We start from the raw sequence: 20,819 nt of genomic DNA, 5'->3' as shown, positions 1-20,819 counted from the left end.
AAGAGGGCGACGGAGAAAGAAAGGAAGTGGAGGTCGAGTCGGAATGACGGAGTTGGCATGTGAAGGTACCCCAGGATCCTGGGGAAGTTGGGCCGAGGTGCTACTCTCCTACACTCTACACTCTACACCTACACTTCCATACATTTTGCAACTTGTTCTTCGACCGTCGACTCTAGTTTTAGTCATGTTTCGTCGATTCTAACGTCTATTCACAGAGTCGGTCCGTGACTTGCCCACCCTGCTGAAACATTGTCCGGATCCACGTCCGCCCAGCCTGGCTACTCCCTCCTACTGCCAACCCCGACCAGGAACCTCGCTCGTCAAATCTCAAATATATCACTGAACAGTATCCATCGCCTTGCGGTTGTATGCCTCACGATCACTTTTCCAAAGCCGAGAAACCTCCGGATCAGCGGGGAAATCGGGGTTGGGCTCGATAAGCAGCTTGTAAATAGACAGGAGGGCTATGTGTCTGTTAGCTGTGCTGCACGGGTCATGTCATTGGACACGGCAATGATACATTCATGCATGTTCATGTTCGGAGCCCACTTGTCCTGAAGAGTGTCCAGATGGACCTCGCCCTTGGCGTCCACGTTCAAGTGGTAGACACGGCTGGTAAATGCCACTTTCGGTGCGTCGAATGGGTAGGCCTCGGGGAATTGGACCGATAGCTGTAGTTCGCGGTCTTCGTAGGGAGTTTGATCCTGCTGGATGTTAGTATCATCTTTAATGGGCAAGGTATGGAGCATATTGTGAGGTCGAATCCAATACGTACGGGTCCCTGCATAGTTACTGTCCAATGGAACTGGATTGCGGTCAATTTGTGCTATTGGTAGACCAGAATGCTTGGAATGATCTACCGGGTCTTTCTCCGAAGTAGCAGAATATTCGCTAGGAGGATTGCTTTGCTCTGTGTCAGCCACGATGGCGTTTTTTGGCCGTTGACATAGATGGGCGAAGTTTGTACGACCAGTGAGCAATTACCGGATGACGCTGTTAAGCTCTTTTTCGATTCTTCCTTGGGCCATTGTTGCGAGTCACGCTATAAAACTCGGGTATGTTTTCCGTCTGCTAATATGGTAGGAGTAGGAGGGTCTTTCTTGGTTTGCCAAATTGAGAGGAGAGGTGCAAGAGGCAGCTTCGAGGTAGATCTGGGAGCTTGCTACTTATAATCCACCTTGCAGCTGGAGGTCGGCTAAATTTTGTGCACACAGTCAAAATCTAGGGTCATCATTGGTAGCTTTCCAAGGTTGCGATGCATGTTTTAGTTAGCTCCACGTAAGGCATCTCCAGATGATGCGCCATGCGCATGAAGCCCCTCTTTGAAAGAGCGGTGGCGAGCACACGAGCAAATCCACCACTAAAGGGAGAGATAACTTGATACGTAGAATGGATAGTAGACATCGTGATGTACAAGATTCAGACATGCTTCATGAGACGTGTTCGAAAAAGTAGGCATGGGAAGAAAGACGTAGGTATGTAGGTATGTACAACAAAAGCAGCGCTTAAAGACAGGCAATCGCATAAAAGTACGCGGCTAAAATAGAAATATATAACGAGCTAAGACGGAGGCGACGTGCTCTCAAATGTAGTGGCATCCTTCTTGCAGCTGTCGGCAGGGCGCAGACCACTGTTTATCTGCGCCGCGATCTGGGACTGCTTGAACTTTTCGAATCCTTCGGCGTCTTGTCGCTGGGCTGCCCAGAGATCGTCGACGGTATTTTCAAGCTTCTCGAATGCTTGCTCTGCCTGAGCACTATCGAATGGTGACTGAGACTGCTCTTCGTGCAGACGTTCGAGTTTCTCACGCAAGGCGACGATGTGAGACTCGTCATCCTCGCTGCCGTCAGCCTGCTTTTCGGGTGGGTTGAGGAAGTCGCGACGCAGGTTCTGGCCTAGACGGTGGAGGTGGCCTTCTTCAGACGTCATGGCACGAGCGTGGAAGGATGTTATCGAACTGGCTCGGGAGAGATGAATAGCGTATTGATCGGTTTCTTCGTCGTCGACGGCGTTTTCGTCGACCATGCTGCTGCTCAAATTGCCAGTAGCATTTGTCCCGTTTGCATCTTCGCCAGAATTCTGTGAGCTCGAGTCGGGAACCACGGCTGAAGGAGCAGCTTGAGGAAGACGAGTCTCCGGGTACTCGTCCTCAAAGCGCTGGATCATCTTGGCCAAAGTATAATCCAGAAACTGGAGACGACGGTAGTTCGCGTCGTTACCAGCTCGGTCCTCGCGAATAAGCGCTGACTGGATCCGCACACGGATGTTGCGTGCCGACTCGAGTAGGTTCTTCGACATATCGCGTGGCCGCTTTGTAACAATGCCGCGGGACTTCCGACGTCTGGGAGTCGTGGTGCCGCTGGGAGGTGTAGAGTGGTCTCCGAGAGCATCGAGCGCATGATGATGATCCAGGTTTCCGAGGCAGACACCTAGTGCCTTGACCACACCTGTACCGCCAATAACATAGTCCTCGTCGGGAGCTAACTCGTCCTCCTCTTCACCGCAAGGCTCCTCAACAGGGCCGTTAACTCCAACGATGTGTTGTAAGATCTCCGGCACCGGAATGTCCTTTGATCCAATGGATACGCCGGTTTCCGAGAGCTCTTCTGCAATGGCGCCACCCTCGAGATTCCGAAGCGAGTATGCAACGATCTGGGACGCTAGAGCTTTCACAACTTCGTTGTTCTCTGCGGTGGGAACTTCGATGTCGACTGCAATGATAGTCCTCGAGACACGAACAGCGGCCATCATGGAAGCGTAGACAGCACATGCCTCTTCCTGGACAACTGGGTTCACAGCAGATGCCAGGCGGACGATTTGAGGATTCTCGAGTATGTTCAGGTGACACAGGCTAGGGCACTCTGGCAGAACCTCAGCCAACCCAATAATGTGATCCGGCGACAAATCAACATCGGCAAGATGTATACGCTTCAGAGATGGCATCTTAGGCAAGAAGCGCCGGAATGCGCCAAGGGCGTTAGGCTGGACCGAGAAGAGCTCAGGATTGTGAGACACATCAATGAAACGAAGGTTGTGAAGTCGGGTGAGGGCTTGAAGCAAACGGCAGATCACAGTGGAATTCAAAGCACAATCCGCCAGACTGAGCGCGTAGAAAGGCTGCTCAGGTTCAATAGCATCGGCGAGGAGATCGAGGTCATCCTTGATGGGGTTTCCTCCCAAATCCAAACCTTCACATGAGCCAGCCTTGAAGTATTCCACCACATGCTCGAAGCCCTCTCTGGACAGTTCATTGTTTGCGAAACCCAGTCTCCGCAATCCCAATTTGGCGGAGGCCTCGCAAATCATCTTGACTTGATCATTTGAGGGCTTGCATTCGCTCAACAACAGTTCTTCAAGGTGATCGCCGGCAAAACGCTCAGCCAATGCATCAGCAAAGATGGTGCAAACGTCTGGAACAGGGTGTGACTGATTGGTTCCTGTGGAACTATCGGACGAAGCCCTGCACTTGGGGAAAGGAACGCCCGACAGGTCAATGGCCTTCAAAGACTTGGATAAGTGGATGAAGAGACCAATATGACGCCATCCTTCCCGGCCAATTTTGGGGTTGCCTTTGAGTGAAAGCTTCTCCACAACACCCCATCTCTCGTCCTCCATATCCGGGGCATCCGACTTGCGGTTTCGTCTCCGCCGATAACGCATCTGCTCCACGGTCTTTGTTGAGAGGAGTCCAGCAAGAATGGCTCGCACAGAGTCATCAGTAAGAGCACAATTCTCAAGAATAAGTTTCCGGACAGGGACGACAGCGAGCCAGTCGCTGAAGGTTGCGATATCTTGCGAGGTCATGGGGAAGTTGCTGAGATCCAAAGCAGCGACAGTGCCGGGGGACTCAGCTAGCGTGGAGGATGGCAAAGAGATCTCATCAACCACTCTCTTAAGAACTGGGGTTTCTCGGAGCTGACAACACCGACGGTAGATCCGCACTGGATCGGTAGTGGGGTGACTCTGCGTTTTGGGGCGTGAAACACCAGTCGCCGGCGCTTGACCCTCGTCATCATCGTTCTCTGCATCCAGCTGCAATGGGATAGAGCCGTTTGCCACAGCTTGTCTCCGCTTGCGCTCCTTTCGCTCCTTTCTTTCTTCTTCGGAGCGCTTCTTCTTTTCATGCTTCCTGCTCGGATCTTTCGTTTCGCCATTAGGCTTACACTCAACAGATTTGGAGTCAGCCGTAGTCGGTGCAGGAGTAGACTGCGCATCCTGAGTTGGGCTACTTCCTTGGACAGGCGCAGGCGCAGGACAAGGAGCAGAAGCCGGAGTTGGAGCTTCTTTCTCGGCCACTGCAGCCTGTGGATTCTTCAGCGCTCCGGCTTCCTCATTCTCTTTGCACTGGGCGACCACTTTAGTATCCACCTTCCCTTCTAACTTCTTCGACTTGGAACGATTGGACTCAGGGAGAGGCTGTCGGAGTTGGCAGGTAGGGGGAGCGTCCTCGTCAGTGTCGCGATGAGAAACACCGGCGATCTCAACGTCCACGCAAAACGCAACACGGTGAAGCTTCGCCTGGTTCAACTCTGCAATCTTGCACCTGTCTCGACTCGGGTCGAGGTTCATCACGCGGCGCGGACATACCGCTCCGTTTGGCGAGATCTTGGGCAGTCCGCCCGAGTTTGACGAGAACTTGCGCAGTGCATTGTGGAGAAATGAGGGGCCTTTCGGTGAGGATGAAGTAAACGGATTGGACTCGTCTTTCTTTTCTTCCTCCTTGTCCTTCGGGGAGTATGCGGCGCCGAAAGGGTTATGGGCATCAAGAGGAGAGGTAGCTTTAGGACTGGCTGGACTTGCTTTCAGACTGGATTGCGAGGGAGGCGTCGAGCCAGACGAAAACTTGGAGCTCAAACTCGAGATCCAGGAATTCCTCCGCCCGCCAACGGGCTTGGGTGCGCTCCGTTGTGTTGCCGGCGGCGGGGTCGACGAAGTTTGCTCCTCCGCGGTATTATTCTCATTCGGCTCTACCTTCTCTTCTACCTTGCCCAGATCATTTTGAGTCCCGTTCTTCGGTTCCGGAGTACTTGATGTTGGGCGTGCCGGGCTGCTACTCGAACGGGATCTTCGATGCGACTTGGATGGTGTAGTCGTGGCTTCTTCCTCGGAGCCAGGCCGTTCGCACGCTGAAGTCACTGATTTTGTGCGCTGGAGGTGATCTACAATGCGTTGTTAATAATCCGTTCAACGCGGCCTGAATTCCGCCCGCGAATGGCCTGAGGGTCCGCTCTCATAGACGGGGTACTGACCTTTCTGAGAATGGTGAAGCCAGCTCACATCCACAGTCTGAACGCCCTCCATGTTGAATGATCCCTCCCTTTGCTTTCCAAGAAGTAGGAGAGCTTGAGCCGGCCGGAGCCCAAACGATGACCAGCGAGGGGCGCAGTGTTCTCAGGGTAGAATGATAGGGGAGGCCTTAGATCGGATGACGCATAGTTGGCTGGAACCCCACTTTTGGCGAATGAGTATACGTCTGGCGGTCACGAATCAATTTTCCGCGAGCTTGTCAGGGCACACAAGGGAATGCGGCAGCTTAGAAATCCGGGGTGAAATGCGACCGTGGGGGAGGTTCCAAAGTCGAGGCAGGGATTCGTTACAGGCGACAAGATCTCGCCATCAGAGGTCGAGTGGCAGCAGACATGTTGCAAAGATAAAGGATTAGAGATTATCAAATAGATTGGGGGCAAAGGAAAAAAAAGAGGCCACTGGAAGCGACCGGATGGGGAAGATTAAGCATCGGCGGTGACATAATCCCTGTACAGGAAGCTCACGTGAGGTAACATATACATTCCCACGGATTTTATGGGGAAAAGGGCGAAGCAGCGAATTATCATTGGACTGGATGGGGTCTCTCCGCGTGCGGTGGCGGGAAAACATGAGCTGCTTGGCATCCAGTCGCGTGAAGACTGAAGGTGGGGGAGCCCAAGAGCGGTACTTAGCACCTGCTAGCGCTCCCAGTGAGAGTGGTCTAGGCTTAGTTTAGCTTCGTGGAATACGGGTCTTCTGTAAAGACGGCTAGTTACCGTAGTTTACGCACAGTATAAGCCACATATGTATGTATAGTCCATTCCTTACCGAGTACTGGAGGTAGATCCATACTGGACCCCGTATGTAACACACTGGTGGGTATCTGCAGGGGGGCAAAATACCCTCTTCCCCCCACCGCGAAACGCCGAGTTAAAAAACCGGGGAAACAAGCACATAACGCCCGCCCTTTCTATGCAAACGAAGAAAAAAAGTCATCACGCCGTGAATCTGGACACTAGTCCCGTCCCCTTCATTCCGCCGTGGGGACATCCTTGAGAATCTCCCAGCCGTATTCCTCGTCGGGCTTCTCGGCTTCCATCCCAAGGGCATTGCGGTATGCGCGGACCTCGTTCTGCAGCCCCATTATAATGCGGACCGGTAGCTCCTCTTCTTCCGACCGGAGTCGGTGAGCAGTGCGGATCATTTCGGCACATTTCATTGTTTGTGCATGCCAATAATCGCGGTCCAGCCGGCTTTCCAGGTGGGCGTCCCGTTCGGCCTGCAGGAGGTTGTTATAGTGGCTTTTCTGGTAGAGGAAATGCATGTTGTTGTTCTGACAGTAGTTGCGAATCTGCTCCACCATAGTGCCGACGTTGGACTCGTACTCGCCGATCAACTTGGTGTTCTCCAGCTGCTCACGCTTCAGGCTTTCGGTCAGTCGCTTCTCCTTGGCGAGGGCACGTTCGAGTTCCGAAATGCGGGCCGCTGGGGCAAAGAGATTAGAGAAGAAAAAATTGGGAAGATCGCTGGATGACATTGAAGAACGTACCCGAGATTTCCCCGTTGACCTGCTGCGCCGCTGGGTTGGCACCTTCCGAAGAGCCATGTTTCATAATCTCCTCCGCGCTCGTGACAATATTCTTTGTGACTTCCCGATTGTTTTTAAGGACGTCGGCTAGTTCCAGCACCATGTCATAGAGATGATGGAGGTCCATCTGATGCCCCGCGTTCATGGGCATGGCGGCGCCAAGAGCTGCCCCCATCCCACTGCCGTTGACCTGGGCGGCTGGGTGCAAAGGTGCAGGAGACATGGACTGCCGCGACATGCTGCCTACACTGGGGTTGGGGGAGCCAGAGTCGGGACGGACGGCGGAGTCGAAGCCCGAATACACGCCGTTGGTGGGACCGTTGTTGGACACGGGACCGCTGTTCATGGACATATCCGCCAGAGCAAAGGCACGGTTGAGTTCCTCGAGCTGAGGGTCGTTTGGGTTGATACGAGAGGTGCCGCTTTCCTCGTCGTACCAGGAGGCGTGGTTTTCAACGCCGAGGACCTCCTTTTGAAACTTCTCAAGGTCACGGCGAGTAACGTGGGTGGAACGACGGCGGTGCCCACGTGCAAAAGGTGCCTTGGAAGGGGAGGTAGGAGTAGCGCCCTCGATGATGGCGGCGCAGGGGTCGATGAGATGGAAATCGGGGTCAATCGCAAGATCGTCGTTGTAGTCGAGTGTCGACGTCGCGGCGACGCTGTTGTGGTGGTCCGGCCCGCCATCCCCGATCGGGTTAGCCTGCTCTTTCACCGCCGTCCTTTGACTGAGACCTTGACTGCTCTCCAGTCCAATCAACCGCTTCATCCTGTTGAGCGCACTCATCGCGGAGTGTCGAGACGGATGTAGGGCTGACCCAAATAGCACACCACTGAATGTCGCCTACCATTACCGTTAGCGCCGTCCACCGAACCTTCCCAACTAAGCTCGGGTGTAGGTGTAATAGATGACGGATGTCGATTGGAAACTGCCAAACTTTCTCTTAATTGCGCCTGCTGCAACTATATTCTGCAGTCGTAATTGCCCCCTTTTTTGATCCCTGGTTGTCCGGGTCCGGGTCTGTTGGAGATTTTATGGTCGCATGCAGCCTGGTGTAGATAGATCTACTCGAAGCACATACTCTGGCAAAATCCAATCAAATACTCTTTTCCAAAATCAATCTTTACGACTGGCACCAGGTTAACAGGGCTGCGGGCATATATTGGGACTGATACTACATGGGCCAGGATGGTTTGAAACCGTGCATGGAAAACTTTCAATATTATCAAAAATCGTGTCGTCAAGTCATACCTCTGTGTCTAGTAGGGCCTCCAATCCCCGGTCTGACCCGGGCAGTACGTACTCCTGGTCATCCTGGATATTGTTGCTTCTCTTCTGCTGTGCAATCCTCCCCCCTACTCGCGCCACAAGCATACGCATCTTTTCCAATTCCTGGACCAGATCTCCGTCCCGTGTGATGAGATTAGGTTGGATGTCTTTTTGAGGATCCTTGAACGGCTCGAGAAGCCTTTGTAGATGCCGAAGTTGATCCAAGCGCCGTTGTCGCTGCTGGCGTTGCTGATCCAGACTGGCCAGTCGCTCCCGGAGTTGCTGATACCTGTACCACGAGTGTTAGCCAGATGAAACTCCAATCGGAGAAAACCCGAAGGTTTTTAGAACAGACTGACATTTCAGTCTCTTCGTGGCCTGCACCCTGAGACTCGATTTCCATCGGCAGGTTGGCGATGTTCCTAAGCAATCTTGGTGAGGTACTGAGATTAAGGATGGTCGAGTCGAATCTTACATATGTCTGGACAGATCTGTTGTCTTTTCCACGCCATTTGTGAAGGCTGCACGAGATCGAGTTTCTTGACTGACGGTGGACCAGTAGAGATTGGCAATCTGATAGGCCACATGGTGGATTGCTTGTGAGGAGTAGACGACGCGATTATGTTGTTTCGCAGCCGCATTCACTGATGATAACTTAGCCCTCAAGTTCTCAGTAGACGCATGGTAAATTAGAACAGTGCTGTAAAGGAGGCTCGTATTACGGGACAATAGGGAACACACCTTTGTGCAATACGTCTTCAATCACCTTCTCGCCGAGGTCACCCTCTTCGGTCTCCACCGCATAGTTCCGCCAATCGTCGGGGAGCTCGAGACTTTCGGAGAGAACACGGACCTGGCTTCTAACAAATGCCGACTTCAACTCCGATATTGTTTGAGTCGAGTCCATCGCGACGATGCGGCAAGAAGAAAAGGCGCCGCATGTTGCCAGAAGCGCGTCCTTATCGCGCTTATCGATAAATGGTCACGTGTACACCGCATCGGTCGCTATTGGCGAAGGCGATCTGGCAAACGTCTTCATTGTGATGTGACTGCGATATTTTGCTCATCCCTGAGGAGGATGGTAGCCAGTGTATATACGACAAATCGACGTTGATTATTGATGTTTGGGTGATCAAGAACATTCCCTCGGCCTCGATCGACCCCAGTACCTCGGCAATTCCAGATCGCCTTAAAGACGTCTACTTCTCCGCAACAACTCAATGACTTAACGCTTCCCTCGTCGGGCCCCATAGTACTACAGGTTGCATTTGTCTGCAAGTGCTACTCCGGCTTGAGAATTCTTCAACATGGCAGAATATAAACAACCGGTGGGCCTCCTTTTCGATATTGGCGGCGTGTGTGTAAGTTGACCCCACGATCATTGCCCCGGGGAGACCCTTGCTAATCCTTTTGAAGGTCGTATCGCCGTTCCAGGCTATCCTTGATTATGAGGTGTCTCAGAATATTTCCCCGGGCTGGGTGAATTTCAGCATCTCCAGGACAAAACCCAACGGCAGCTGGCATAAGCTCGAACGAGGCGAGATCCCAATGGATGCCGATTTCTTTGCTGGCTTCAACAGGGATCTACGCAATCCAATTCTATGGAAACAGTTCCACGAGCAACAACGGAAGAAGAAGGGCCTCACTGGTGACGCCCCGATCCCCCAACTTCCGACAGTGGACGCGAAGTGGCTCTTCTGGGAGATGATGAGGGTATCTCGCACGCCCGACCCATACATGTACCCGGCTTTAAAGAAGTTGAGAGCGTCGGGCAAGTATCTCATCGGCGCTCTGTCGAATACTGTTAAGTTCCCTGAGGGGCATCCATACAACAATGATGCATCCGGGGTCAGGTCGCAGTTCGATTTCTTTATCTCGTCTGCGCACACGGGGCTGCGCAAACCCGACCCGAAGATTTACGAAGTTGCTATCCAAGAAATGAATGCTCTGGCTAAACAACGTGGACTAGCGACAGTCCAGCCTTCGGATATCGTCTTCTTTGACGATATCGGAGAAAACTTGAAGGCAGGAAAGACAGCTGGCTTGCGCACCGTTAAGGTCACCCTCGGAAAGACTCAAGATGCAGTCAAAGAGCTGGAGAAGATCACTGGACTCGAGTTGCTGGAGAGTGAGGACAAGGCACGACTCTAAAGAGAGATACTATGAAGTACAGACTCCCTAGAAATTTTCCGGGTTTTTATTTTTCGCATTGAATATACTAGAGCAAATGGGAAAACACATAGATAATTCCCATTAAATTAGCTGCAATTTTGGAGCAAAAGTTGGGTAAATTTCCGAGGTCCTTAAGCCGCGCAAAGTTCGGTGGTCGTCGACGGTCGTCGCCAACCGCACTTTTTGAGGGGATGCAGGCCCGCTAAGCGAATCTCCCCACAAAGTCGCCGCCCGAAAATTCTCCTACTTCTTTTCCCATCACGTCCAGGCTTCAGCACCGACAACCGTCAAAATGGTGAGTTTAGCTGCCGATGGCTGAAATATGCCATTCTGGTCCTCGCATCTTTTTCCTCTGCCTCGAGCGGAGCCGGGTCCCTGCAAGATGCTTCGGACAAATTTCTGAAGCGCTAATTGCTGACTCGCGATCTTCTTGCACAGCCTTTCACCAAGAATGTCAAGAACGATGCGTACTTCAGGTAAGAAATTACTCCTCCTTGCCCTTCGAAAAAAAAAAAAAAACCCTTTTTTATGGCTCTGGTACTGACTTTCTTCCAGTCGCTACCAGACTAAGTACCGCCGCCGTCGCGAGGGTAAGACCGACTACTACGCTCGCAAGCGCCTGATCACCCAGGCCAAGAACAAGTACAATGCGCCCAAGTACCGCATGGTCGTTCGCTTCACCAACCGCGACATCATCACCCAGATCGTCTACTCCGAGATCTCCGGTGACAAGGTCCTTGCCTCTGCCTACGCCCACGAGCTGAAGGCCTACGGCATCACCCAGGGTCTGACCAACTGGGCCGCTTCCTACGCCACCGGTCTGCTCCTTGCCCGCCGTGCCCTCGCCAAGCTTGGCCTGGCTGAGCAGTTCCAGGGTGTCGAGGAGGCCACTGGTGAATACACCCTCACCGAGGCCATCGAGACCGATGACGGCGAGCGCCGCCCCTTCAAGGCCTTCCTTGATGTTGGTCTCGTCCGCACCTCCACCGGTAACCGTGTCTTCGCTGCCATGAAGGGTGCCTCCGACGGTGGTATCTTCATCCCCCACTCCGAGCGCCGCTTCCCCGGTTACGACATTGAGTCCGAGGAGCTCGATGCCGACACCCTCCGCAACTACATCGTCGGTGGCCACGTCTCTGAGTACATGGAGACCCTCGCCGACGAGGATGAGGAGCGCTACAAGTCTCAGTTCGTCAAGTACCTCGAAGAGGAGATTGACGCTGGTGACCTCGAGGAGCTCTACACCGATGCCCACAAGGCCATCCGTGAGGACCCCTACAAGAAGGACGAGGAGGCTGCCCCCAAGAAGTCCAAGGCTGAGTGGAAGGCCGAGTCCAAGAAGTACAAGGTCAACAAGCTCTCCCACTCCGAGAGGAAGGCCCGCGTCCAGGAGAAGATCCGCGAGCTCGCCAACTAAGCGTATCGTCGTTCTTTCTTGACGGGTTGTACGGTCCGCTGAACCGGCTCAAAAAGTTTCCACCAAAATTCAATGAGGGGATCGGCTTTTACCAGTCGGCGTTTCTTTTTTCCGATGTGATGTAGATTTGATGGGATCATGGCTTATACCACTTCTGTTACGTTCAAGGGGTTTTTTTATGGAGCAATTAGTTCGGTGTATCATTCAAGGCATTTCTTCACAGTTCTAACTGCTCCTCAATGTCCATGAAATCTCATCGTTCCCTCAAGCGCATTCTCATACTTTCCTGGAAATCGTGCATTGTAAATGGGAATCTGTAGATCGTGTCCCCACTGCCGACGCGTGCCCGACCCACGATGTCTAGCGATACTGATCACCGTGACTAGTGAAATATCGAGTCACTGGTACAATCTACTCCGTACGCGCTCATCGGCTGCAAACTGGTTTTTCACTGATAGGGATGTATCACGTGACACATTTCAAAGAAATCATGGTTGAAATGGTTGGTCCTCTTTCTTCACTGCCAGCCGAATTCATTATGCAAACATCTCCAGAAGATGAAGCTCTTTCTAATACGGCATGCAGAAACGGTGCATAATGTCGAGAAAACATGGTAAGTGTCAAACAGTCAATCCTATACATCTCAATTAACATCTGATACTAGGGCAGGCACCACCGACTCACCACTCACAAACCATGGAATGCTGCAGATCGACAGTCTCGCTAGACATTTTGCATCCAATTCTATTCATTTTGACTCCATATTTGCCTCGGACTTGAGCAGAGCTCGGATCACTGCGGAAGGTATCTGTCGCCAACAACGCCCGAGACGTGACGGGGGTCTTGTGTCGCCTATCTTGACGTCAGATCTAAGAGAGAAAGATTTCGGATCATTAGAGGGTGTGCGTTTCACCCCCCCTGTCGGCAAACCCGGCAATGACAGTTCACGTGGCGGTCGCTCAGGTAGTGCCCCTGTGTTGACTCATGCCGAGAGCGAGTCCACAGCCTCGATGCGACGGCGAGCGATTTCGTTCCTGAATGTCCACCTCTTGCCGTTGATATTCGACGATACTACACAAAGAGCGAACGTGGCCATTGTCGCTCATGGTATCATACTTCGCGTACTATGGTATTGTCTTCTTGAACTCTTCGACCCTACAAATATTACAATGGCTCCGGGCATTACTACAGGTGATGGCCGACCACCGGTCCTGGTATCCCCGAGCTGGTCGAATACAGGGTTTGTGTCTCTATCTATCCTGCCACACCCGCATGTTTCTACATCGCCTTCGCAGCAACAGCCGGGATATGATCAAAGACGGGCGATAACGTATTCGGCAACACCCACTGAGGATTTACCGCCGACTCAAGATACTTCTGTTCCAGATGCTCATTTTCTACTACACGGATGGTCCATGAGAATCCTGGCTCTCGATAGTAGTGGTCATCTCGCCAGCTTACGCCGTACCCGAGGTGGAATTGGAAGTGCCTCGCACGACAATCGACAAAAGAGAATCGATCAATTTTTCAGATCATGACTATCTTGGAAGGAGATTAAAGATGTACTCTGGGCTATAGAAATTTCACTTATACTGTCAATGCTTTTACTCTTTGTAGAACACCTCGTCCAACGACTTCCACCACCCGGGGCCATCAGCACTGCTCACAGCGCCGGGAATGGGGCTCTCCTAGTAGTCCGGCATGTTAGCTTCTTTAAAGTATAGATTCAAAATGACCCATATGACATACCTGCATCCCATCAGTCATAGCCCACCACTCCCTCACTTTGGGGTTCGCCCGCATGCGCTCCATGTCTCCTTCGAAGTCTGTGCCAACGTACTTCATAGTCGCGAATAATGTGCGGTCATTGTCGTAGAAAATCGAGTCTGTATTCATCCAAGAGAATAAATTAGTTTACGTGAGATACTGCTAGAAAATTGCGGCCCATACAATCCTTGATGTTGCAGTCCTCGATCTGCTGCAGGACCTCGGGCCAGACGTTGGCATGGCATTCTTTGTATGCAGCCACGGCGGAGGGCTTGAGGTAGACAATCTGGGCAATGCGGCGGACTGAAGCCATTTTGTCTTGCTTCGGTTGGGGGAGTTGAATTGATTTGGCAATTCCTTGCGCGGGGATTCAGTGAGGAGGTGATGGAAGCAGGCCGGGAGAGACCGGATTGTTCGAAGAAGCAATCTTTGAATCAAGGAGTGTGAAGAGCAACAGCTAGGAGGGGTAGGATTCTCGAAACCACGCAAGATCGACAAGCGACCGTTGCATGCCCCTCATCCTCGCCACAGCGTTAACCTCCGCTCGGGGTGAGCTACCCCGAAGGCGGTCCCATCGGGATGCCGAGGATTAGACATCAATATAACCAGAAGACAAGGAAAAATGATGAATAACATAGTTCGAACATTGAATCATTCCTATATCCATATCTACTCTCGCGATCAAACATACATGTTCTTGGGAACGGGACCAATCCAACCAACAGCCAAATTAGCCGCGATGGAAACGACACCGATGATCCACATCGACTTCCCATACTGAGACCCATTGTATCTGAAAACGATGGCAAAAAGAATCCCTCCAAGATTTCCAAACCCACCCACAATACCCGACACGATACCATTGGCATAAGGATGCACGTGAGGAACAACAGCGAAGTTAGCTCCGTTGCACGCTTCCAAGAAGAACGCCAACCCAGCCATCAGACCAAACATAGTTGTCTCGTCAGATGGGTCCGACAACCCAATTGCTACCTGGAAGGCACCCATGACGAGGCCCAAAAATGTCAGCAGGAGCTTTTTAGACCAGACGGTGCCTGTGGCGCGATATAACACGTCCGCGAAGAAGCCACCTGCAGGCCGACAGATCACATTTAGCAGACCGAACATGGCTGCCCACTGGCCGGACTTTGTCTGGCCCATGTGGTGGAATCGAGCGGCGTAGTATGCTCCCAGTATGGAGTTGATTGCCAGTTCCGAGCCAAATGAGCAGGCGTACGGGATAGCCACTGCCATTGTCGATAAGCTCAATGCGACGCGCATGGCTTCCTTATGTGTGGGTGCAATGACAATTTCTGCCTTGAGGAGGTCAATTTGCTCCAGCGTAGATGCATTTTTGTCAATGACTGAAGGAGTCTGTACGCCTTTCTTTTCCACATCGACGGCTGTGATGCCGTAGACGGAGGGTGGACTTGAAGGTCCGCCTGAGTTGCCGACGGAGTTGATGTCGACAATGTTGCCGTTGGAGGGTGTGGCGGCTTCTGTTAGCCAGAGGTGTCGCTCTGACCACTTTCCTGTGGGAGTGTCTTCACAGAGGAACACCATACCCAACGCCACGGCGGTGATGATGATAAAGGGGACGATGTAGGCTACGCGCCATGCTTTGTGCGAAGTGAGACCTTGGGAGGTGACGAGAGCGTCGTAGATCGCAGGCATGACGAAGCTATAATGTTATGTTAGTAAGGGCATTCTTCTGCTCCATCTCACGAGTGCAGACATACTAAGTGATTCCTCCACCAGAATTGCCCCATCCTCCTGCCAGAGAATTGGCCGTACCGACAATCTTCTTGTCAAAAAATCCGGTGCACCACACCTGACACGGTACAAAGGTACCACCTAGGATGCCGACGAAGAATCGCAAGGCAATGAGACCCTTCGGGTTGGTAACAAGCCCAGCCATAGCGGTCGGAATAGCACCACAAAGTAAAAGACCGACGAAGACTAGACGCGGCCCAAAACGGTCACAGAGAGGGCCAGCAATGAATCGGACGAGCAACCTGAGCTGGTTAGATAGGCGGTTCCAAAGTGGATGGGGATTCATACGTTGCTAGCAGCGCAACAATATTCGAGTTTGCGACATCTGCTTGAGTCATGTGCAAGTCTTTCTTGATCGTGACGGTCAACTAGAGGAGCGATATTGTTAATTGATACTTCGACAATATAAGACAGGTGCTGCGACATAAAAACTTACCAGCGGTGGAAATGCATACCATGATAGGAATGCCACCATGAATCCTAGCCATGAAAAGAAGAAAACCCGGCCATATTGATCAAATGGGTTCAGCACAGGAATGGACTTGGCCTTTCTGTTTCCGGGGTTGACCTCTGGCGAAGCGACAAGGAGCTTGAAGAAGTTGGCAACCATTGCGGGGGCGGATAGAGTGTTGAGATGTACCGAACGCGAGACTCGAAAGGGCAGACTCAAACGTCTATATAGAGATGCACAATTCCTTCGAGGTTTGCTCAGCGAAGATGTCAATCAACGCATCTCACGGTGACACACGGAGCCACAATCACTGATATCAGTTTCCTGGTAAGACCCTGAAAATCACCAAGAAATAGAATTTCAGGGGCGAATTAGTCGAGAAATCACACCGAAAACCAGTACACCCGACCACTCTGATTCGACGAAAAGCCCTTTCCCCCGCAGTGCTTGGCTGCAACGAGGTAGCATTCGTCGAGGCTGACAAACGTGCGCTGGCCATTCCATTCTGGGTAGTGGCAGGTACGTGATAGCGATAAGACATGGACTGCGATGACCTATGAAAACCCTGCGGCATACCTTGCCCAGGCAATAAATGATAAGGACAGCTCTGTGCAACTCCGCGGATAATGGCATGCATTTCTCCGGCATCTCGTTACACGATGTCTGGGGATAGGTGCTCCACAGTGAGGGTGCATGATCCATGGTCCAAGCATCGATTGATAAACACGCCGCCTCTCATTGGGTGTTGACACAACTCCAGATAGGAACCAAAAAGCCACATCGCGTGGGTCAGAGTCGACCTCATCTCCGCGGAAATACTTTAAACAGAGTCGCTGTCCTCCACTGTCGATACGGTTTATGCTATGCCATCATTTTGCCCTTCTGATTAGGCTGCCAAGGCTCTCTCTTCTCGATGAATAAGCCTATTCAGGTTAACTTAACTACCTATTTTGTGGCCCTTTTTGGCGCTTATCAAGACTAGTTCGTGCGAGTCGGATTCTTTGGCGTCGTGAAGCTCATATGATGTAAGAGTCTCATGGCGAAGAACCCTACCCGTCTACTCTGTAGCGTCCTGGACACTTCGCAGTCACTCTTCATTCTACTGTATCTTCTTTAACATGGTTAACTAAAATGAACATCTAGGTAGGTTCAAATTCAAATCATGAGATACAAGCAATCAAATAGACGTAGCTTATTGTAGATTCGGTATACATAGTCCGTTATGAACTTTATCCAAGAACCCCCCAATCACCAGTCGATCGCATTAGCTGGCCGGATTGGGGCTTTCGAGGCAATTTCACCGTCCAAAATCTTCTTGCCCTTCATCCCCTTGTACTTCTTATCCATCTTATGGAAGGGACTGGGAGTTTCTCCCTTCCTAACCTTCCACTTCTCAGTTCCAAGCACCGAGTTCAATTCCTCAACAGGAGGTAGCTTGAGATAGACCCAACCACAGTCCCTCTCTTCCGCCGGGAATGTAGCAATGTTCATGTCCTCATCGTTAGAGCAGCGACCCGCTTGCTCGCCATTGAGCTCGAAGTTGCGCTTGTGGTATGGGCAAGAAACCCAATATTTGCCCGCGTCGTCATCTCCAATCAAGCCATCGGAGAGTACGAATGCCCGCTTGTGAGGACACATCTGCTGCGTGGCATAGTACTTGCCCTTAACCTTGAACACGGCGAGCTGTGTATCTCCACGCTTGATATTGGCCGAGGAAACACGAGGAGGTTCATCCGAGAAGTGATCTGCTCGGATAACGGGTTGCCATGAAACACTCGACCACTTGTGGCCTTTGAAGTCATCCTTTGCCGAATCTTTGGCCCAGTATGTAGGACGCGTTTGGGATCGCTCTTGGACAACTTCAACGGTGTCAGCTGTCTCGTCTGTATTGGCAAACTGCTGGAAGACCTTGCGTCGCTTGGGATCTCGGACAGTTTCAGTCCACTCGCAGAAGTAGCTATCAACTAGCTCCTGCATCTGTCTCTCCATATCGGCACAGATACCCAGCTTATCGTCGATGATGACCTCCCTCAGATAATTGATTCCACCTGGCAGATTTTCAATCCACCGAGCCGTTCGTTGTAATTTATCGGCAGTTCGAATATAGAATATCAAGTAGCGATCGACGATGGGTATGATCATCTCTGGCGGGACATCCTTCATGAGAAGCTCAGAATGTCGAGGTTTAGCGCCTCCGTTCCCCCCGACATAGAGATTGAAACCTTTCTCAGTTGCGATGAGACCGAAGCTGATGACTATTAGCAAGATGCTTCCATAGGGGGGAATGAGTTGACTTACTCCTTGTTCTGTGCCTCGGCACATTCTCGTACGCAGCCAGAAACAGCGGCTTTGAATTTATGCGGTGCCCGAACACTCTTATACCGCTCCTCAAGACGAATCGCCATCCCAACACTATCACTGAGTCCAAAGCGACACCATGTAGTGCCAACACAACTCTTGATAGCGCGAAGTGCCTTGGCATAAGCGTGTCCACTTTCCATTCCAGCGTCAATAAGCTCTGTCCAGATGTTCAAAAGGTCCTGCTTCTTGGCACCGAACATGTCGATTCGCTGTGCACCCGTGATCTTGCAGTATAATCCGTACTTCTTCGCGACCGAGCCAATAGCAATGAGCTTGTCGGCTGTGATCTCTCCGCCGGGCACCCGAGGCACGACGGAGAATGTCCCGTTTCTCTGGATGTTGGCGAGGAATTTGTCGTTTGTGTCTTGTAGGTCGTTGTATCCTTTGTCCATGATGTGTGGGTTGAACAAGCTCGAGAGGATTGAGCCTATCGCGGGCTTGCAGAGTTCACATCCAAGGGACTCCGGGTTCTTTCCGGCAGATCCCATCACTTCGGGGAACGTCTTTAGCTGTTTGATGGCGATGATGTTGTACAGGTCTGCACGCGAGTACGGAATGTGGGAGCATACTGCTCGAGTCAGTACATCTGTTTATAGTCTGCTGCAATATGATACTCACAGTGATTTGACACCTCGTGTCCTAATTCCAGCATGGTCTTGTTGAAAACGGACTGCACTAGTGGTAGACACCCACCACAGCCGGTCCCTGCCTTCGTGCAGGACTTGACCTGGCCCATCGTCTTGCAAGTGCCGTTCTTGACATTATCAACCACGTCGCCTTTTGTCACGTTGTGGCAGGAACAGATTTGAGTGTCATCGTCACTGTAGAACGAGATATGTCAGTTTCTGGGCAAGTAAACGTCTCGAGTGGTTCTCACAGGTCATCCGCATTTTCCTCTCCGTCTTTCTGAGCCCCCAAAATGAATTGGCTAGGTGGACTATCCAGCTCCTTCTGTAACTTGACCATCTGGTTCAGTTTCAGGTAGTCCCGAGTATCTCCGATCATCATGCCTCCAAGTACGTATTTCCCATCCATGGTAAAGAGGTATTTCTTGTACACCCCACCGAACGGGTCCTTGTACGTCAGAGCCTTAACAGGAGGCTCTTTCTCTCGAGAGCCATCTTCACTCGGTGCGGGGACTAATGGTCGTTGACCTGGGAGGAACTTAGGACCATCTCTGTCGGCAAAAAAGTCTCCAAAGGAGGCGACATCCACACCGAGGAGCTTTAGTTTTGTGCTGAGATCCGGTCGTGTGAAGCTTTTAGGTTCTTTGTCTGGATTGGTAAGGTTGTAGGCCAGCACATCAGCCATCTCTATACCAGGCGCGATGATACCGAATGTCTGATTCTCCCAACTGGCGCATTCGCCCACGGCATAGATATTGGGTACCGAAGTTTGCAAGCTGGCAATGTCAGAAATACCTCAGGGAACCGAAATAGCGAGACAAACCTCTCATCAATAACAAATCCTCCTCTATCGGCAGACTGGATCCCAGCGGAAAGACCCAGTTCATCTCTCGGTTTTACACCGATCTAGACACAATTCATAAGCAAACTGTATATGCCAAGGCATCATGAAGAATGCTTACCGCAAAGCAAATACAACAGCACTGAATCTGCTCCCCATCCTCAAAAGTGATCCCAGTTACATTATTATCCGAATCCGTGTTGACAATTGCGACTCGCTTCTGATGCAACACATCGAGTCCCAACTCGCGGATCTTGCGGGTTACAAGAGTGCCTGCATCTGCATCCAGTTGACGTGCCAGTACCCACTTGTTGCGATCAATCAGTTTGACGTTTCCAAAGTCTTTCAGGTCGGTCATGGCCTTGGCAGCCTCAAGCCCTAACAATCCACCTCCGACTGTGACTACTGTTTCGCCTTTATGTTGCGATGCAAAATGGATCAGACGCTCAAGATCCTGGATTGTGCGGTACACAAAGACACCCTTGGCATCGTGGCCCGGGGTATGTGTAGGATGGACGGCATCGGAGCCAGTCGCGAGGACGAGGATGTCATAGGGGATCGTACTTCCAGAAGAGGTCTGTACGGTCTTTGTATTGGGATTGATCTCGGTGACACGGGTGTTGAGATGGTGATCAAATGCTCGCTCTTTGAACGATCCATACTGGTAGATATCAGAATTGGGCAGTTCCATCGTAGTCTATTCAGCACTCACCCATTCCTTGGGATTCAGGTAAAGATCCTCGATCTTGCGATGTTCAAAGAATGACGATAGACCCACACGATTATAAGCAACGTGTGCTTCCTCACCGATCACTAGGATATCGTATCGTCGGTCCGTGTCCTGCTTGATGACTTTCTCACTGTTTGATGTTAGCTTTTGAATAAAAGTCCACTATCCAGGACTGCCTACATGAATGAAATGGCCACCATGCCCAGGCCGACGACGACAATCTTCTTTCTGGAAGTCTCGTTGAAACCAGGACCTGGACTGCCGTCGACCGGCTCGCCGTGTCGGAGCCCATCAAAAACCGGCATGACTGGATATTGGAACATGAAGGATGAGCACCCTACGAAATACGGCCGAGACTACTTTTAAGAGAATTACACCTGGAAGCTATAGACTTCGCGAAGGGTGACACAAGAGGCGAACACATCAGGAAAACAAGTAGGGTTTGATAAGCCAGCTCCGCGGAGATCGAAAGATGCTCCAGAGATAAAATCATCCGTGCTCTTATTGGCCACCGACCTAGCTAGCGATAAGGGCATGAACTGCACTAACTTGAAGGCTAATTAATCACGCGGGTTAGGT

At 51.6% G+C, this 20,819-nt stretch overlaps 9 protein-coding genes across 9 annotated transcripts; 3 read left to right on the top strand and 6 right to left on the bottom strand.

Moving 5' to 3' along the window:
* Nucleotides 1-336: 336 nt before the first annotated feature.
* N7498_005417 (E2 ubiquitin-conjugating protein) lies at nt 337-749 on the bottom strand (the record flags this gene model as incomplete). The annotated part of the gene is made up of 2 exons (XM_058452479.1): nt 337-464; nt 521-749. The coding sequence occupies 2 exons, from the start codon at nt 747-749 to the stop codon at nt 337-339; spliced, it is 357 nt and encodes a 118-aa protein (XP_058309017.1).
* An 811-nt stretch (nt 750-1,560) lies between these two features.
* N7498_005416 (putative cell wall biogenesis protein Mhp1) lies at nt 1,561-5,301 on the bottom strand (the record flags this gene model as incomplete). Its single annotated transcript, XM_058452478.1, has 2 exons — nt 1,561-5,159; nt 5,250-5,301. The coding sequence occupies 2 exons, from the start codon at nt 5,299-5,301 to the stop codon at nt 1,561-1,563; spliced, it is 3,651 nt and encodes a 1,216-aa protein (XP_058309016.1).
* A 774-nt stretch (nt 5,302-6,075) lies between these two features.
* N7498_005415 (uncharacterized protein) lies at nt 6,076-7,619 on the bottom strand (the record flags this gene model as incomplete). Its single annotated transcript, XM_058452477.1, has 2 exons — nt 6,076-6,732; nt 6,797-7,619. The coding sequence occupies 2 exons, from the start codon at nt 7,617-7,619 to the stop codon at nt 6,278-6,280; spliced, it is 1,278 nt and encodes a 425-aa protein (XP_058309015.1). The 3' UTR covers nt 6,076-6,277.
* Nucleotides 7,620-9,409: 1,790 nt separating this feature from the next.
* On the top strand, nt 9,410-10,253 carry N7498_005414 (HAD family hydrolase; the record flags this gene model as incomplete). Its single annotated transcript, XM_058452476.1, has 2 exons — nt 9,410-9,463; nt 9,519-10,253. The coding sequence occupies 2 exons, from the start codon at nt 9,410-9,412 to the stop codon at nt 10,251-10,253; spliced, it is 789 nt and encodes a 262-aa protein (XP_058309014.1).
* Nucleotides 10,254-10,566: 313 nt separating this feature from the next.
* N7498_005413 (60S ribosomal protein uL18) lies at nt 10,567-11,691 on the top strand (the record flags this gene model as incomplete). The annotated part of the gene is made up of 3 exons (XM_058452475.1): nt 10,567-10,569; nt 10,713-10,750; nt 10,830-11,691. 3 exons carry the CDS (start codon nt 10,567-10,569, stop codon nt 11,689-11,691), a joined length of 903 nt encoding a protein of 300 aa, XP_058309013.1.
* Nucleotides 11,692-12,248: 557 nt separating this feature from the next.
* N7498_005412 (histidine phosphatase family protein) lies at nt 12,249-13,020 on the top strand (the record flags this gene model as incomplete). The annotated part of the gene is made up of 3 exons (XM_058452474.1): nt 12,249-12,304; nt 12,356-12,931; nt 12,987-13,020. The coding sequence occupies 3 exons, from the start codon at nt 12,249-12,251 to the stop codon at nt 13,018-13,020; spliced, it is 666 nt and encodes a 221-aa protein (XP_058309012.1).
* Nucleotides 13,021-13,295: 275 nt separating this feature from the next.
* On the bottom strand, nt 13,296-13,771 carry N7498_005411 (L-rhamnose mutarotase; the record flags this gene model as incomplete). Its single annotated transcript, XM_058452473.1, has 3 exons — nt 13,296-13,379; nt 13,441-13,577; nt 13,642-13,771. The coding sequence occupies 3 exons, from the start codon at nt 13,769-13,771 to the stop codon at nt 13,296-13,298; spliced, it is 351 nt and encodes a 116-aa protein (XP_058309011.1).
* Nucleotides 13,772-14,139: 368 nt separating this feature from the next.
* N7498_005410 (MFS transporter) lies at nt 14,140-15,841 on the bottom strand (the record flags this gene model as incomplete). Its single annotated transcript, XM_058452472.1, has 4 exons — nt 14,140-15,139; nt 15,198-15,473; nt 15,520-15,599; nt 15,668-15,841. 4 exons carry the CDS (start codon nt 15,839-15,841, stop codon nt 14,140-14,142), a joined length of 1,530 nt encoding a protein of 509 aa, XP_058309010.1.
* Nucleotides 15,842-16,930: 1,089 nt separating this feature from the next.
* Nucleotides 16,931-20,545, bottom strand: niiA (nitrite reductase niiA; the record flags this gene model as incomplete). Its single annotated transcript, XM_058452471.1, has 8 exons — nt 16,931-17,930; nt 17,981-18,611; nt 18,662-18,864; nt 18,921-19,445; nt 19,493-19,575; nt 19,632-20,171; nt 20,223-20,370; nt 20,421-20,545. The coding sequence occupies 8 exons, from the start codon at nt 20,543-20,545 to the stop codon at nt 16,931-16,933; spliced, it is 3,255 nt and encodes a 1,084-aa protein (XP_058309009.1).
* Nucleotides 20,546-20,819: the final 274 nt, after the last annotated feature.

Source organism: Penicillium cinerascens (genome assembly GCF_028974065.1).
Source record: "Penicillium cinerascens strain IBT 15544 chromosome Unknown contig_5_segment0_segment0, whole genome shotgun sequence".
Classification (NCBI taxonomy): domain Eukaryota; kingdom Fungi; phylum Ascomycota; class Eurotiomycetes; order Eurotiales; family Aspergillaceae; genus Penicillium; species Penicillium cinerascens.
The sequence above is the reverse complement of the archived record's forward strand: the minus strand, read 5'-3'. Positions and strand labels throughout refer to the sequence as shown.